The sequence below is a fragment of the Ovis canadensis genome, chromosome 3, assembly GCF_042477335.2.
Source record: "Ovis canadensis isolate MfBH-ARS-UI-01 breed Bighorn chromosome 3, ARS-UI_OviCan_v2, whole genome shotgun sequence".
NCBI classification, from domain to species: domain Eukaryota; kingdom Metazoa; phylum Chordata; class Mammalia; order Artiodactyla; family Bovidae; genus Ovis; species Ovis canadensis.
The window spans coordinates 11,096,821-11,114,608 of NC_091247.1; the positions used below are offsets into that span (position 1 = coordinate 11,096,821).

The 17,788-nt window shown below is 52.2% G+C and overlaps 1 protein-coding gene across 1 annotated transcript in view; it reads right to left on the reverse strand.

Annotated features, from left to right (window-relative positions):
- Positions 1 to 4,803: 4,803 nt before the first annotated feature.
- OLFML2A (olfactomedin like 2A) overlaps positions 4,804 to 17,788 on the reverse strand; it is a 28,712-nt gene continuing 15,727 nt past the window's right edge. The window contains exons 4-8 of the mRNA XM_069580129.1: positions 16,149 to 16,358; positions 13,834 to 14,080; positions 11,464 to 11,688; positions 10,214 to 10,399; positions 4,804 to 9,342 (exon numbers count right to left, since the gene is read on the reverse strand). Coding sequence (XP_069436230.1) covers positions 8,738 to 9,342; positions 10,214 to 10,399; positions 11,464 to 11,688; positions 13,834 to 14,080; positions 16,149 to 16,358 — 1,473 coding nt within the window. The 3' untranslated portion in view covers positions 4,804 to 8,737. The remainder of the gene's footprint in view (positions 9,343 to 10,213; positions 10,400 to 11,463; positions 11,689 to 13,833; positions 14,081 to 16,148; positions 16,359 to 17,788) is intronic.

The following is a 17,788-nucleotide window of genomic DNA, read 5'->3' on the forward strand; positions in this document are numbered from 1 at the left end:
CCTCTGCAGGAGTGACGCAGAACTAATCCCATCAGTGTGGTTAGGGGTGAGCAGGTGACCGCTTTGCTAAACTGCACTTCAGGGTTCATTGGAAGTTTACCAGCTCCCTCCGGTTTGTTAAACTCACTGTTGGCAAATGCAGTGAAATCTCTGGCTGCCCCTCTGATCTCAACCTGGTCTTGTGAGTCTGGGTACAGGGTTTGGGTTTGATTTTCCAAGCTGCCTTGGATCCTCACATCTCGGCTCTTGAAGGCCTGCAGGTCGATGGGGCTTCCAGTTGGGATATTTGGAAGTGAGTGGCTATGGGTGGGGCTGGGAAAGTGAATGGAGGCCTTGAAAGTCACCCCTGGGATCCTTAGAGCAATGGGAGGAGCCATGGGACAGTGACAGGTAATAGGGTGAAATGGTCAGCTTTTCATTTTAGAAAATTCACTCTAGCAACTGAAGTTGAAGATCAGAGGGTGGGAAGGGACAACAAGCACAAAGATCAATGTAGAAGCTGTTACACAAATCCAAGCAAAAATAGTGAGGAGTTTTATTTAGACCTTGTTCCATAACAGAGACAGCAAACGTAGCATATAGACTTCTTATTCTCATGGCAAACCCTGCTAATCCTTCACTGTCCTCCCACTGTCCTGCCAGGTGGGCAGCTCCCATACATGACTACTGCCAGTCAATCCAAGTGGGCTCACTGGATGAAAGAAATGTGCCCTCCCCACTCTCCTGTTAGAGAAGGCAAGGAAGACAATCACTTTTGAGGATATGCTTGCATTTGTTGACAACTCACGTGATCAGACCTAGAGTGATGCCCCAAGTCAGTCTTTGAGGTTCTTCATGGTGCACCGTGCTTCGCCCTGTCGTACACCCTCTGTGTTCCCACTTAGTGCTTTTGCATGTCCATTAGCTCATTTCAACCTCGCAACATTCCTGGTTGTGAAGATCGAGGTTGTCGCTCCCATTTTAAAGATGAGGAAATTGAGAACAGAGATTTCAGGTAGAGTGCCCACGTTCTGCAGGTGGTAGGTGGTAGGTGGCAAATTGAGATTCAAATCAGGGCTGTCTGGCCCCCACAGCCATGGGTCCTTCCACTAGAAGATTGTTGCAGCTGCAGCAGCTGTTCAAGTCCATCAAGGCCTCGTGCAAAAAAGCCAGGCCAGGTTGGGATGGGACATTTTGGTAACAGTGACTTTCCCTGTCAATAAAATCCCTGGCTTAAAGAAACCTGGGAAACTTGTCTTTGGAATCACCCTATCTAATCTGCTCTGTGTTGAGCCATGGAGAAGGGGGGCCCTGGCCCTTGGGTGGGGGCGGGGGGATCGCTGAGGGGGTGCTGCACAGATGGTGAGGGGCGGAGGCCTCTTGCCATGGGAGAGAATAAAGTTTCTGTCCTTGCACAGTTGGAATGAGGGCCCCGGAGCCAAGCAGCCAGGGCCAGGGCAGGGCAGCCAACCTTTGGCACGTGAAATGGCACCCTGAGCTCATGGCAGATAATTCTCGGTAATAATTCATACCCCCTGGCAGGCATGCATCCTGAAAGCCCTGTCTGTTCTGCCTCACAGAGTCCCTGTTGGAATGTAGGGGCTCGAGGGACTGGCCCCAGATGTGGGCAGAATTCAGACTGGACCCGGTGGGTAGGGTAGCGTCTGGGCACTGCCTGGGGCAGGGGGTGTCTTTGTGCTCTGGGCCCTAGGAACCCCACCCCCACTCATAGTCGCCCCGTTGGGGAGAAATGGCCCACACGCCAGGCTAAGGCCTGCTCCCTCTGCTGTTCTTCTGGGGCAGCCAGGAGGAGGGTGCTTTCATAGGTGCAGCCTGGCATCTGACAGATCCACCCCATCACTCCTGGGGTGCCCCTTCTGAGCAATGGGAGAGTGAAGGGCAAGGGGGCCTCCAACCCCCATGGCACGATCTTCTGGGCAGGTCTCAGTCCTCGCCCCCAGGGATCATTGTCTGGGGTGGCACCTGGACACCAGCAGTGATTCTGATGGGAGCTGGATTTTTTTTCTCAAAGCTTTTTATGTATGTATATATTTATATTTATTTGGCTGTGCCAGCTCTTATTTGGGTCATGCAGGATCTTTGAAGATCTTTCAGTTGTGGCATGTAGAATCTCGCTCCCTGGCCAAGGATCGAACCCAGGTCGCTGCATTGGTAGCACAGAGTCTTAGCCACTGGACCACCAGAGAAGCCCTGGGAGCTGGGTGCGAGAACCTCCGGCATGGTGTTTTGAGAGGGTGGTGCTGCAGCTCGGTCCTCACGGCTGTGTGACCTTGAACAGTTTACACAGCAGTTGGTGCCCCAGTCTCCCCATCTGTGAAGCGTGGACAGCAAAAGTACCTGTTCTGTGGGGTCACTGGGAGGATTCAATGAGACGACGCTGTAGACTCGGCAACTGAGCCTAGCATGGAGCACACACCTGGATGGCGGAGTTCCTATAGACAGTTATTGTTATTTCTTCCTTCCCCACTCAGTGAAGGGGAAATTCTAGGGCCTGTAGCCCTAGTGAGAAAATCTAGAGGGCAGGAGAAGGTCATCCCTTTTGAGGAGAGCATCATAAAAGGACCAGAAGAGGCTCTTCACTCTCTGACCGGGAGGTAGGCTGGGAGGTGTTGGCACCTCCCTGGCTCCAGGAGCAGCCCCCACTCCTTGGTAAGGCACAGGGAGCCCCTAAAGACTCTTGGTTCTCCAAGCACCAAGAACACCATGTGGATGTGTCTACGAAAGGCTTCCGTACCTCTCAGCAGGTTCCCAAGGGGAGGAGTGAGACCTGCTCAGCTTGGTGCCCCCAAGGCTGGCACACAAGCATCAATCACATTGGATATTCCACAGCTCTCTGCTGGAAGAGCTGGCAGATCCTCTGAGCAGGGAATTAACTGGTCACAATGCTAACAGGAGTTACTGCCTCCTGAATGCCCATGGTGTACTGGACATCATGCTCAGGGTTTATAAAACAGCACAAGACTTGTCACTCGTTTTCTGGTGGGTGATGCTGTCAGGCAAGCTGGTAAGGGTCACAGATAAGTCAGTCTGGCCCCCAAGCCCCCCAAGCTCTACAGTCTCTGGCTTCTGTGGGCCACTGAGCTGCCCTGAACACTGAACTGGGGTTCAGAGCTGCGCATCTGGCATGTGAGAGTGTTGTTGCCACAGACGACAGAAACAGCACAGCTTTCTTTACTGGCCAAGTGTCTGGCTGCAGACCAGGGTGGAGGGTTTAGGTAGGCATTTTTTCCCTGAAGATGGGTTTTCTCATTTTCATAGAACTTCAGGATGGAGAAAATTACTGGAAATATCCCATCTGCTCTCCAACCTTAATGATCTGAGATTACACTCTAGAGATTCCTGCCTGGAACCTGACTCTAGGTTCTGAGACAGATCACTCAGTTATTTGCAGACATTTGTTGGGGTCTCCTGGGTGCTGATCAACAAGAAGAGAGCAAGTTCTGCTTTCATAGAACTCAGACTCCAGGGACAGGAGACAGGCCTGAAGAAGGAAAACTAATAAATACCTGCTAGTGAAGATACAAGGAAGTTTGTGATGGGGACAACTTTAGACTCAGCATTGAGGGACAGTGTCCCTGGGGAAGCTGAGGCTTGAATAACAGAGGGAGGCGGCCATGCACAGGTGCAGGGACCACTGTCCTGGGCAGAGTAATGCAAAGCTGATGCAAAGTTGGGGGAGGATGGGGTGGAGAACAGATGGGACTGGTGCTGGTGAGGAGCCAGAGTGGGAGGTCATGGTCCAGATTCCCTAAAACCCAGCCATGTTTGGCTTGCTTGAGATTAGGATCAGCCCCAGTGGGGTCTGAGTGGTGACAGGGACATGTCCCCGTCAGCCTCTGCTGTGGCAGGAGTGGCACTGTGCTTCTGACTTGTCTGTCCTGCGGGGACTGGGCTGAACAAGTGCATGTATATGTGTGTTTGGGAAGCCAGTCTAAATCCAAGTCACTCATCGGTGGTTTGATTGCTCCTTGGAGGTACCTAAGGCACCATGTGAAGGCCCATTAAGTCATATGGGAGAAGCTATTCTCTTTCAGTCTCATCCTTCTGATTACATCAAGGACATGTCCACATTCTGCTCATTTGCCCTTTACATCCCCTGAACATTTGCTAACCTTCCTTTTTACACAAAGACCTTGGGCCTGTTTCACAGGCATGGTGTCCAGCGAGACTGCGTGTTCTCAGCATCACATTCTGATCATCTAGTGTTTGTGGTCACTGGCTATCTTATACTATTGTAAGAAAGTTCATCTCTAAAAAATTTTTTTAAGATTTTTTTTGTTTTCATTTTTGCTAACAGCTTATAAAGCTTCCCTTTGAAATAAAATTAGTAAAAAGAATGAAATGATCGAAAAAAGAAACAGTAAAGCATACTGAAGATGGTAAAGGGAAATGTGACAAAAGTCACTTGAATGACTGAAGTTTGAGAAACATCCCTCCGTGATGCTCAAGGCCCCCCTCCCCGATTCCACAATACTGTCTTTTTCCCAGGAAAACATTTCTTTCTGTTCTTACCTTCCCTTCAGCCCCATGTCCCCTGATCTGAGATTCTCTCTCTCTGCAGCTAAAGGTGGGGCTGCAAGGTGATGTCTGCACCTTTGGGAATGGCTTGCTTCTCCTCTACCCTGGGAGGGGCCTGGTTTTCAGTCTGACTTGGGTTCTTCTGCCCTAGTTCATTTTCCAGATCAGTTTCCAGTAACAAGGCCAATTCTCATAACAAACTAAGTATTGTTTTAAAGTTATTAAATGTCTGTGTTATGGTAAGGATGCAGATGATAACATTTAATCAAGACTTATAAATCAAACTTTTGATCATGTATTTATTTCGGTACAGTCCACCTTGGTGCAAAAAAAGATACTGTGGCAATTTACAAAAATAGATAAAATACAATATAGTAAAGAGATCAGGGTAAAGGCAAAAGCAAAAAGCTAGAATGAGGCCAGAGTCCAGTAGGAGACTCAGTACAATGACTGTTAAAAATAATCTCAAGTTTGACTTTAAGCTTCCCAGTAGCCAAAGCAAAAAAAAAACTGACTGGTTATAAAATTCTTAACAACAGTTAGTTTTGGGCTTTGGTGTAAAAACAGACCTGGTTCAACTCTTGACTATACTTCTTGTTAGATTCGTGACCCTGAGCAGGTTGCTTAACCTTTTTGAACTTGAGGTTCATCCCCTGTAATGGGGAAAGTAATGCCAACCGTGGGGTTCCTGGGTGGATTAGTGATACTGTAAGTAAAGGTGCCTTCTAGCTCTAGGAGGGTACTGCTTGGGCCCTCAGCTGCCCTGTGTCCTCACTAAACTGCAAGTCTTCAGCCATAAAAAGGAGTTGACATCTGTCCACTCTAACAGTCCCTACCTGCCCAAATGTGAAGCCTGTGAGAAGCACAGCTGGATTCGAACCTAGGACTTCCCAACCCTTCCTTACCCAGGGCTCCCTGACAACCATCCTGGGCTGTGTCCTGTCACCAGAGTGGTTTCCAATGTTGTCAAGGAGGAAAAGATGCTTTAGAACAAACTGGCTTTCAGAAGTCCTCAAGTCATTCCCAGGAAACCCCATCCCACCCCCCGAGCCTTACTTTTAGGTCTGCCTCCCAAGGCAGAGGCCTCCTTCTTTTCTCCCCAGACAGAGCAAATTAAATATTAAGGCCTAGAACTCTCTCATGAGGAATCAAAGGTAGCAGTCAAAGCCCCTTCCTGTATCATGTTGTTCAGAAATACCGGAGATGGCTTCCTTTGCCTTCACAGCTGAGGTCGGCAGGAAAAGCTGGCTCTCTCCTTTAAGTACCTGCTGTCAAATGTAGTAAATCCCACAACAAAAGCTCTCCCCTGCCTCCCATCACTGATAGGACAAAATCCAATTGTCTTAGAATTTCCTTTCCTCTCCTTTATACTCGACTTCGTTCCAAATGTGATTGGAGGGAGTCACTCTTTGGTTTGGCATTCAAGGCTCTTTATGAGTGGACCCCAACCTCCTTCTTGGGTCTCCTGCTGCTACTGCTGCTAAGTTGCTTCAGTTGTGTCTGACTCTGTGCGACCCCATAGACGGCAGCCAACCAGGCTCCCCCATCCCTGGGATTCTCCAGGCAAGAACACTGGAGTGGGTTGCCATTTCCTTCTCCATGCATGAAAGTGAAAAGTGAAAGTGAAGTCATTGAGTCATGTCCAACTCTCAGCGACCCCATGGACTGCAGGCCCACCAGGCTCCTCTGTCCATGGGATTTTCCAGGCAAGAGTACTGGAGTGGAGTGGGATGCCATCGCCTTCTCCTGTGAAGATGCAATTCATGGCTTGGCTACACTGGTCTAAAGGAAACGAGCACTATTCTGGAGCTGCTGCAAGAGAAATATACAATTGACAGAAAACACGTACTAACCAGCCGTGAAAACCTGACTCTGCTACAGAGTAAACTGCTTGCTTGGTAAGTCCCTTCACCTCAGTTTTCCCATCTGTAAAATGGGCACACACAGAGTATATACCTTCCACTGTTGTGAAGATGTACATGCCTTTCTTAGTCCACTGTTGATGTTCATGTTATATTACCTGATTTGGAAACCTTGCTTTCCACTTAACTGCCTCCACTTAACTTCTCTGGGTGCCAGTCTGACTATCTGTAAAATGAGAAAAATAACTGTACCTACAATGTAACCCACATACAAGGACCTGAAAGCAGAAGGGGATCAGTGAATGTTTAGAGGCTGCAACCAGCATCCTGTCCCCGAGAAAACCATTCTGCTTGTCTTTTTTCAACATCAGTCCATTTTAACTTTCCCTTTTCTAAGACTAATGGGAAGAGAGGAGCCTGAACACTTCTCACATGGTTGGGCTGTGATATCACAAAGCACTGAGTCTTCTAAGACCCACACCCAGGACTTGCAGCCCCCAAAGAGTCTGTATGCTCAGCCCTTGGAGTTCCACTGGGTGGGGGCGCCTGGATGAGTCCGCTACTATGAGTCAGGCCTGGCTCAGCTGGGCGTCATCATTCCCCTTTATTTTGGGGGTGAGTTACAGCTTAAACAAAATAACGTCACCTGACAATGTCTGAAAGAAGTGTATTCTGCACAAAATGCATTTCCTTACACTCCAGGGTATGCAGCTGAATTTCCCAACGTGGCAGCTGGGTGTTCATATATACAGACACCTGGGAGCTGGCATGGGGACTGAATGAGAGCAGCAGGGTCCGGGGTTGTGTCGAGATCAGCTGTAAATACCCTTCAAACGTGTTAGTATGGCTTGGGTGCCAGGGGGTCTACAGCATAGCTGCCTCCAAGCCTGTAGGATAAAGGATTTGGACAAAGCCCTTCTGGAAGGAGGTCGGCTATGTCCCGTTCCCAGAGTGGCCCTGTGCCCTTTCTCCTTTGTTGATGCAAGGAGTCAGGCTGAGAACTTCTTCCAGCTCTAAAAATGTTGTTCAAAGCAGATAGGGACAGACCTGAAGGTCTGATCCCCTGGGTTGCCTGGGACTGAGGCTCAGGGGAGCCCACCTTTGCATTTTCAGCCCCAAGTTGGACTCCGGGCACCCTGGCCTCAATATCTCTGAAGCCAGGAAAAGCCTGACCCACAGACCCCTTTCTCCTTCCCTCCCAGCTTTCACCCCCTGGCTCTTCCCTGCCACCAGAAGGTCCAAAACCTCCTCTGTGCTGGCTGCCCAGATCTCAGCCTCCCCGCCGTCTCCCAGGCCAGCTCACCTAAAGACCAGGTTAGGACTGCCAAGGAAAAGGAAACCGGTTTCACCCTGGTACTGCCCAGCCTCAGGCTTAGGGTCTTGCTCACGGCAGACCTGGAGTATCCCTGAGTGAACACAGGTTGTGGGTTAAAAAGTCCAAAGAGAAAGGACAAGGTGGACCCCGGCCCAAAGGCTCTGGGAGGTAGTGGGGAGAGGTCCCACAGCCTGGGTATGTGGCTGGAGCCAGCACTCCTGGGTGGAGAGGGAGCCCCAGGGCCTGGCCCAGTTCCCCACTCTGGTAGAGTTGCGGTGGCAGGCAGCTGCCTGCAGCCTTCTCAGCTGCTGCCTCAGAAACAAATGACAGCACTGATGAAGAATAAGAGAAAATAAAAATGAGTACAGAGGGAGGGGGTCTTGGAAGGGGGGCTGGTATTTTTTTCTTGGGGTGTGGTTTCTGTTCAGTGGCTGGGTGACTGTGGAGGTTTGGAATGCGGTCAGACAGCGGGTGGGGATGGGGGGCTGGCCAAAGGCAAGGAGCAAGGACATCAGCCAAAGGGCCCAAAGCCCCAGGGCCACCAGCAGCTCAGTCAGAACAGGGCCCTGGGATGGCATGCAGAGCTGGCCTCCACCCAACACTAGTGTGTTGGTTCCAAAGGTTTCGAGTAGCCCCTGGGTAGGGAGACAGACTTGAGAGGACAAGAAAAACCAGGCGAGAAGGGAGAGGGTTGGAGGTAGGGGAGAGCATGGTCAGGTCTTATCTGTAAAGTGGGCTAGCCTGATCCAGACTGAGGCCTCAGTCTCCTCATCTGTTAAATGGGCTTAACTGTCCCTACCTCCAAGGGGGTCAAGATTAAGCAGGTTAGTGCAGGTGAAGCTCTTGACAATATTCTGCAGGTGGGAGCGATTATTACTTCACTGGGTGCTAAAGAAGGCTGATCCTTGCTAAGCCACCTGCCTAGCACCTAGCCCTGGGCCTGGCCCCCAGTAAATATTTGCTGAGGGAGTCCCTTGCAGGAGTCGCTGTGGGGAGCCCCCATGCCCATGGCCACTCCTCTCCTGTGACCCCAGGTCCCCACTCAGATCACGAAGTGGAGGGTGTAGGTGAGCTGGTGGCCGTTATCCCAGGCGTAGAGCACCCGCTCCTTGGGGTTGTAGTCGATCTGGGTGGTGTAGGCGTGCTCATTGAGGAAGGGCAGCTGCAGGCGGGCATCAGTGCCCGTGTGCGTGTCGAAGGCGTAGGCCACGTGGCCCTCCTGCTGGTTGTACGTGTCCACGGCGTACAGGATGCCGCACACCAGGAAGCAGTTCCCGTAGGAGTTCCGCCGCAGCCGCGTCTTCCACGTGGTCTCGCGCTGCACTGACAGGTCGCCGGGGTCCAGGCGGCTCAGCACGATCACCTCGGACTGCGCCTCGTCGCGGTCATCCACAGCGGGGTAGATGACCCACAGGCCACTCTCGTCCACGGCGAAGTCGATGTCCGAGTGGCCACGCCACTTCCAGGGCGTGGTGTCCTCATACACCACGTCCGGCAGCAGCGCCCAGGAGGCCACGAAGCGCTGCCGCAGGTCATACTTGATGATGTTCTTGGTGAAGGCGCGGTTGTAGTAGAAGGCGCCCTGGTACACCACGTGGCCCGTGCCGATCCAGTTGTAGGGCAGCTTGTACATGTTACTCCAGCGGCCTGCGTGCAGGGGGCGGATGGTCACACCAGAGCCTCGGGAAAACCCTCAGCTCATCCCAGGGACTAGCAAGCAATGGAAAAGCAGTGAGCTGTGGGCCTGGGGCTGGGCCAGTTATCTCCCCCGTCAAGACATTACCCCATGTGCCAGGGGGCTCAGAGGATTCAAGGTTACCAGTTGTGGACCAGCATAGGCCAGGCTGATACCGGGGCATTTGCCCATGCCCTTCTTGCTGCCTAGACTGCCATTTCCCATCCTGTCTGCCTGGGGAATGCCTCAGCATCACATCCTCCAGGAATTCTTCCCTGGTCTCCAGGCTGGGCTCCCACAGCCCCAAGGCCTCCCTCTAGCACTATATCCAAGTTGTTTCTTGAAGCTTTTGCCACACACATCAGATTGTGCATTTCTGGAGGGCAGGTCATGTCTAACTGACCCTTTCCCCCCATCATGTTCCAGATGTGATAACAAAATTTCTGCCCTTCCCTGTCCAGACCTGAAGCTCCTGTAAGGCCTGGGGCTCTGCTAACCTGTAAGACAGGGTGATAACCCCCCACCTCGTGGAGTTATGGAGATACCATGAGTTGATACACACAGGTGATTAGCACATAATAAGCACTCAGCAAGTGCTGCAAACAAGATGGATGTGGTCTTGCCCTCGTGAGTGTCATTTACTGTCAAGGGTAACAGTACTCAATTTCTACTTAGGGGGTGCCCCCAGACTCCCCTTCTTGGGGTGGCTGACCATTCAGAGCTAGGCCAGGCTGGGGAAGCCTGGACCACAGAATATCACAAGGCAAACAAGGGCCGTGTCTCCAGGGGAACCCTCCCTAGGCTCCCCAGACCTGCCCCCTCCCCATCTCAGGGGTCCCCCACCTTGCTTGAAGTTTTCCAGGTTGCGGAATTCCACCAGGCTGTTTCCATAGTAGTAATTGGTGACATAGATCCTGTCATCCCTGGCAGCGGGGTCCTTCATCCAGGCCCCCTCATGGCGCCCATAGCTGTGGTGTCGCACAGGGGGGTCCACGGCCCGGAGGGTACCCTCACAGCTCGCCTCTCTGCCTGTGGGGAGTGAGGGGTGCAGCATTTGGTACACACAGGCCCCGAGCCAAAGGAACAGACCTGGGAACATTATCTGAATCTTTCTTAAATCCCCTCTGAGGTTTTGTTTGTAGCCTTATTATTATTATTTTTCTTTCTTCATAATCAAAGCAATGTCTCCTCATTGTAGAAAACAGAATATTCAGAAAAGGAAAAGGGAGAAAATAAAAATCATTCAAACTTCTGTTATTCAAAGAAATTTTTAAACATGTTGTATTTCCTTCCTTTTCTTATTTTCTCTGCATGTACAGCCATGCAGAAATACTTAAAAAGCACCATCATTCTTCCGAGTATACAGTTTTATGTATCCTGTTTTTTCCCTCCACTGAGCAATCTCTCACATCATTAAATGGCCTTTTAATGATGTGATTTCAAGGTTCCACCAGACCGCCAGACAGCTGTGCCACTGAATTAATTTAACCAGTCCCCTCAGTGTTGACTTCAAGATTATTTTCAGTTTTCTGACGTTAGAAATAGACCACAAGCAAACCAGTTAAGCTGTAGCTGCTGTCCACATATCTGACGGATCCCTTAGGAAAAGATTCCTAGAGGTGGAATGCACATGGACCAAAGTAGGGAATGGTTTTAAGGCTTGTTATCACAGGCAGCCAAGATGCCCTCCAGAAGGATGGGCTCAATGACTTAATTAGGAAGATTTCTACCTAAGACATAAGCCGAAACTACAAACATGGACATAAAAAACAGGGCCAGAGACTTGACAGAAGAAATCCGGAAGTAAAAATAGTTGCTGGATTTGATGATGGGATTCTAGGTGATGTTTTAAGAAGAATTTGTTGAGAACACTATCTGTTTCCCTGTAAATGTGGTCAGGCTTTTCCTACAAAGATCAGATAGCCAACATTTTAGACTTTCCAGACCACATATTTCTGTTCCATATTTTTTTTTTTAAACAACCCTTAACATTTGTAAGAACTATTCTTAGCTCAGGGGCTGTACAAAAGCAGGTTGCAGGCTGTATTTGGCCTACGGGCAGTAGTTTGCTGACCCCTGTGAGGCTTACTCACCTTGACTGGGGACTTCTGGGCGTGGGGGTGGCTCGGTGGGCAGGGGACTGGTGGTGGGGGTGGGGGTGGGGGTGGGATCCAAGGCATGGGTGCCAGGGGCCAGATCCGCTCCCTCAGGGCCCTGGGGCGCAGCCTCCTCATGCTCTGCTGAGTTGGGCTCAGGGGGCCGGCCCTCCACCCTGGGCGGCAGCTGCTCCAGCCAGGAAGTGCCCTTGAGGGCATTGTCTGTGGAGAGAAGACCCCGTGTTCACATCCGAGCAGCACCCACCATTCCCCGGGATCCTCCCCAGGCCCACCGGGCTGCCAGCGCTGGGGCCATGGGGGAGAGAGGGGAGTGGCCCCTGAGGAGTGAAAAGCCTTGCAAAGTGGGACGTGGGGAGGGCTTCCTGGTCAGCAGACTGGCTGTAAGCCCCTCAGGTGAGTGGTCTCGGTCAAGTCCCCTGCCTCAGTGGGCCTCAGCTTCCCCTTCTGTGAAATGAGAGTCGTGAGGTCTACCACATCAAGCTATTGTATTGATTAGAGAAAAATGTGTATGAGACATTTGCACAGATCCTGGCAAATATGAGGTGCCAGACCTGAGACCCCTTTCCCTCCTAAATAAACACTTTGTACCAGTGTTTTCATTTCCTGGATCCAATCTCCGGAGGCAGAAAGCCCTGCTCCCATATTACAGACGTTGTCTTTGTCTGGACCCACCCTCTAGTCTCTCTCATCCGGGATTTGACATCGCAGGTAGGGCATGCCAGGCGTGGCCAGCTTCCCATCCCTTCTGGACGCCAGGTCTCTGTCCCCTTGTTCATCTCCTAACTCCCATCTCTCAGCTTGCTTGCTCTCCCTTTTTCCATCCCTGCTAGCATGGGCTGTGCTGACCGGAACTTCTTCAGCTCCATAGAATTGGTTGGGGCCCTCTCTGGTCATCCCTGACCTGCGCTCCCCTGGGTTGGAATGGCTGGGGTCAGGGAAATGGTTGGAATGGGCAGGGAAAGCAGTAAGACTCTGTGGCAGAGCAGGGGACGAAAATTCTTTAGCTTCTGGGCTCCAGTCCCACTAACTTGCTGTAAAACCTGGAGGTGGTCACTTCACCTCTCTGAACTTGTTTCCTCTCCCGGATCAACTGTGACAGCACGTGTGCAAGGATTCAGAGCTGTGATACCAGAGACAAAGGACCTGTGCTATCGTTACTGTGGTGGTAGGGCCTCCAGAGATGTACCGAGGCTCATGTGACTTCTACCTGTCTCTTCCTGCTGGGCTTCCCCTTTGCACAGGGTGTAGCCAGGCCCCACTGGGGAGCAGCCCCTGGAGTCTCTAGGGAATGAAGGTACACCCTCTGGTCAGCAGGCCTCAGTGGGGCCCAACCTTGGCACCGAGCCAGGGCAGGGCTTGTTCCCACAGGCCTCACTGGCAGAGTCAGATGCCTGCAGCTGTTCATGGGCAGGGCCCCGGCCAGGGGTCAGCAGCTCTACACAGTGGCCAGGCTGAACTGGCAGGACTCAGAGCTGACAGCTGGCACCAGGAGCTGGGAGAAGAAGCCCCGAGATCTGGGAGACCAAGAATTGAGGGGCTCTTGGGAGACCGGTCCCTCACAGTTCCACTCCTGGCCCCCTTGGGCATGGACTAGGCAGAAAGCCTCAGTGGAGGAGGTGATCAGCAGGACCCAGGAAGGGGAAGCAGGGTAGGGACACCTCTCAGGGACATCAGAGGAGAGCAGGCATCTGGGGACGAGCTCAGAGGGAGGATCAGCACCACACCAGTGGGGATGGCCCAGAAATCTGGGAACTCTTGGAACTTTCGTCTCTTGTTTTTCGATTAATTATTTCGTTGCACTTCACCATGATCTGGTAGGGAGCTGTAAGAAAGAGACCAGAGTCTGTGGGCTCTTCTTTGGGAGGAAAAGAGTGGAACGTGCTGGAGAGGCCATTCTCTCCAATGCCAATCTGGGCATGGGAGGTGTCGCAGAGGCCCCGGGGCACTTCCCAGAACCCTGGCCTGGCCCCTGCGTTCTCCCGCCCCACCAGAGGCAGCTGCTTAGTTATGCGTGTGCTTTCCCCCACTAGACTATGAGTTTCATGTTAGGCAGACTGTCTGGAAGATACAGCACACACAGAGTGAACTTTCAGCAAATCTTTCAAGGAAGGAGGAAAAGTCCAGTGAGACTGGAGATAGCTAGAGATCCTGCAGGGGTGCTTCACGTTGATTTTATCATTTCATCCCCACCCAACAACCCCAGGAGGGGGATTATCCCATTGTGTGGATGAGCAAAGGGCACCAACAGGTAAACCACGGAGCTGAGGTCTGGGGCAGTTTACAGAAGAGATCCTGGGTCCCTGTAGGGCTCCTCCTCCCCAAGGTTCCCATCTTCCTCCAACTCACCAGCCATGGCCTCGGTCGTGTCCTTCCTGCCTGCCTTGTAGTAGGTGATACCTCGGATCACAGCCTGCTGCTGGGCCAGGGCCCGGGGCTTGGCTGTGGGCTGGGGGAATCTGCCTTTGCCCTCCTTCTTCAGCCTCTCCACCTTCAGCAGCTTCTCCTTAGGAGGTTTCAAGAGGCCCTTATCGACAAAGCTCTTCTGCACGCTGCCATATTTGTTGTTTTCTTTGCCTTTCCTTCCAGCTGTGTCCTGGGGAAGAAGGGGAGTCTCAGACTTGGAGGGTGGTAGAAGGGATGTTTCAGGGGGTCAGGGAGGCTCAGCATTTGGGGGCTGGTAGTGGTCAGGTGGCTCCAGGCCCTGTGTCCCAGGAGCTCCTGAATTCATAGCTCTCCTCCCATCACGGTGACATCCATGACCAGGGTGTGCCTCGGTTTCCCTACTCAGCTCTCTAGCTCCCTGGTAGGCTTGAAGCCCAGTCTAATAGGTTAGATCCTGTTCCACTTCCCAATTATTGTTCACTCTGCCTGGGGGGTAGACTGCAATGGTCAGCTCCCCGGGGAGGTCAGCTTCCCATCCGTCTCTCTCACTCATTGGTCTTTGTGTGTGAGCAGGGAGAGGTTCTCAGGCCCTCCTGACCAATCCATCTGTGAGCCTGGAATTTTCCCAGTTAGCGCCGAAAGTCCCGTATCCTGGGAAACCCTTCAGTCCTGGGCAGACTGGGATGGTTGGTCACCAGGGCACTGACCTTAGGGCATGCTGTTTCTAACATTTTAAGAATTGTGTTATTTTGGCTTCCTTTTAAACGCTTCTGATGCTGGCTTGGCATGCGAACACTGCGCCTGTGACATTACCCATTGTTAGGCAGGATCTCCAGGAGATACAGCAAGGACGGTATCTAGACTTTCTGTGCCACTGCCCCAACAGGACTCTTTCCAGTTCTGGAACTGGCACGGAATGAGCAGGAAGCCAGCTCTGGGCCGAGGCACCAGGCTTCCTCCCTGCTTTATCAGCATCCTTGTGGTCTTTGCTGCAGACACAGATGGTCCCATCATCAAAATGTCAGCACAGGAGGCTGAAGGGTGGAGGGGAAGAGCGTGGGCTTGGCCGTCACGCAGGCCCGGGTTCCATCAAGGCCACCTTCTCCGAGTGACCCTGCTCCATGTGTCCGCATCTGCCAAACCGGCAACGAGCATCCGTCCTTGCAGGTCGTTGCGGGCTTCACTGAGACAATGTCTGTGAAGAAGTCAGCTGCCTTCTTACCCCACTCACTAGAAAACAAGGCCCCTGTGGGAGCGGTGGGGGCTGTGTCCTGTACGTGGTGACTGGTCAAAGGAGCGAATGGAAGTAAAGTCTAGTCTGTGCTCCCTCTGCCAAGGCACACATCCTGCTGTGTGCTGGTCACAGGAAGTAGACTTCGGATAATTTATCAACCCAAAGAGGACCCCTTTTTTTTTTTAAACTTGTTTTGGTTGCCCTGGGTCTTCATTGCTGTGCAAGGACTTAGCAGTTGCTGTCCTCGAGCTTAGTTGCAGTATATGGGATCTTAGTTCTCCAGCCAGGGATGGAACCTGAGACCACCGCATTGGGAGCTCAGAGTCTTATCCACCGGACCAGCAGGAGGTCCCTCCCCCTTCTAATTTATCTGACCAGTGGGAGAGTCTTTTCTGCAATCTGTCTGGCTAGAGGAGGGCGTTTTGCAAATTTGCCCAAAGGTGTGTTCTATGTCATGGATGGCTCTGCCTGGTGAAAAGAGCAGTGCCTTTGCTCGCTTTGGGAGCTGAGTTTGAAGATGGAAGGCTGGGTGTTTGCTGCAGGAGTTCTCCACCCCACAATCAATTGGTTGCATGAAGAAGTGGTATTAGTTGGCTCGGGTCCCGGAGGCATTGCCCACATACATCCCCTGCCCGCCCCCCTCCCCCGTCCCCCGCAGCAGAACTGATCCAGCCAGGGGCCCAGCCACAGCAGATAAGGTTACAAGTGGTGGTGCTGCAGGCGACCTGGTTCCCCGGGGACCAGGCAGGGAGGGTCATCTCTGCAACTTTGTCCCCGCTAGAGTGGAACCAGGAGTGAGAATACTGCCAAACGCCTGGCTCAGGAGCCCCGTGTCTGCTCCCAGCTCACCTGTGTTGACGGTTTACTGTGCAGCAGGTACCCCCTCGCCCACCCCCACCCTGCCAGGGACTCTCCCACTAGGCCAACCCTCAGCCCCAACCCACAGCCCCAACCCATGACCCAGCTGGCCCTCAGGGCCAAGGTCCCGGCAAGCTGTGCTCCCAGCCCACCCACCTCTGGTCCCGTCACCAGAGCCTGGTCTCACCTGAGCCTTGCTGCCGGCGCCAGGGGCCGGGGCAGCGGCGGGCGCCGTGGCCACGTCCTTCTGCAGCAGCTGGAGGCCCAGGCTGGAGAGCTCCTTCTTGATGTTCATCATGATGGCTGAGTGGTTCTCGTAGTGCCTCAGCTGCTCGCTGAAGTGGCGCATGCTCTCCCTCACTACCTCGTTCTCCCGGCTCAGGTTGGCCTTGATGCTCTGTGGGGGTGGGACTCGAGGTCTTTCCAGTCTCTGGGCTGTCTCCCACCCTGGGGCACACCCCAGCTTCTGCCATCAGGGTTTGCCAACCCAGTCTCCCAACCCAGGGCTCAGGGGAACAGGTGGGGCAGCACCCAAGAGCAGTGGTGAAATAAAGCATGTTGCCTGAGACCCTGTGGTTATCAATTTTAATTTAAAAACTGCATGAATGAACAAATAGAAAATATGTTCATAGTACTAAATTAAAGGATACAAATGGATAGAAAATCTCTGGCTCCCATCCACCTATTTCTGGGTTAATCATGATGGCCTTCTTTCTTTCTTCTTGTTTTTCTTGGCCATGCTGCATGGCTTGCGGGGTCTGACTTCAGACACTGAACCCCCATCAGACATCGCACCCTGGTGGGGATCGAAGCCCTTGGCAGTGAAAGCTCAGTGTCCTAACCACTGGACTGCGAGGGAATTCCTCTTCTTCCTCCCTCCCTCCTTTCTTCCCTTTCTTCCTTCGTTTCCCCTTTGCTTTCTCCCATGAGTCTGTTTTGGGAACTCTTGCACATCTCTGTATATAGTGCTCCTTACACCTTCTACTTCCTGGTGGCTCAGATGGTAAAATGTCTGCCTACAATGTGGGAGACCCGGGTTCAATCCCTGGGTCGGGAAGATCTCCTGGAGACGGAAATGGCAACCCACTCCAGGATTCTTGCCTGTAAAATCCCATGGACAGAGGATCCTGGTAGACTACAGTCCATGGGGTCGCAAAGAGTCGGACACGACTGAGCGACTTCACCTTCCACACCTTCTACTGACCACACAGTCGGCCACTGTCTGGATGGACCAATGTACTTAGCTAGTCCCTTATGGATCCACCTTTTAAGTTTTAAGTTGCTACCCATCTTTTGCTACTTTAAAATTACCTAGTAATACATAAATAATCCCCTTTTCATAAAATAAACATAAACTTATTGGGGTTTTGCTACGGCCTCTGATCTCTTCCTTATCTCCAAGTCTCCAACTTTTCTCCTGGGTCTTGTCAGCTCCACCCACAGCACTAACCCCCATCTTTATCCCTACTCTGCTTCTCCTGCCCTGCCTCGTTGTCTCCCTCCTGCTGCGGACATTGCCTGGCTTTAGCAGCCCCTAGCTCCACAGGCTTCCCTGGTTTTTCAGATGGTAAAAAATCTGCCTGCAATGCAGGAGACCCAGGTTCCATCCCTGGCTTGGGAAGATCCCCTGGAGAAGGGAATGGCAAACCCACTCCAGTATTCTTGCCTTGAGAATTCCATGGACAGAGGAGCCTGGTGGGCTACACAAAGAGTTGGACATGACTGAGCTACATACACACACAGCCCCACTCCCACTGGATCACAGGGAAGACAGAAGGCAAACCATGTGAGGCAGCTTTCTCAATCTCAGCACTACTGACATTTGTG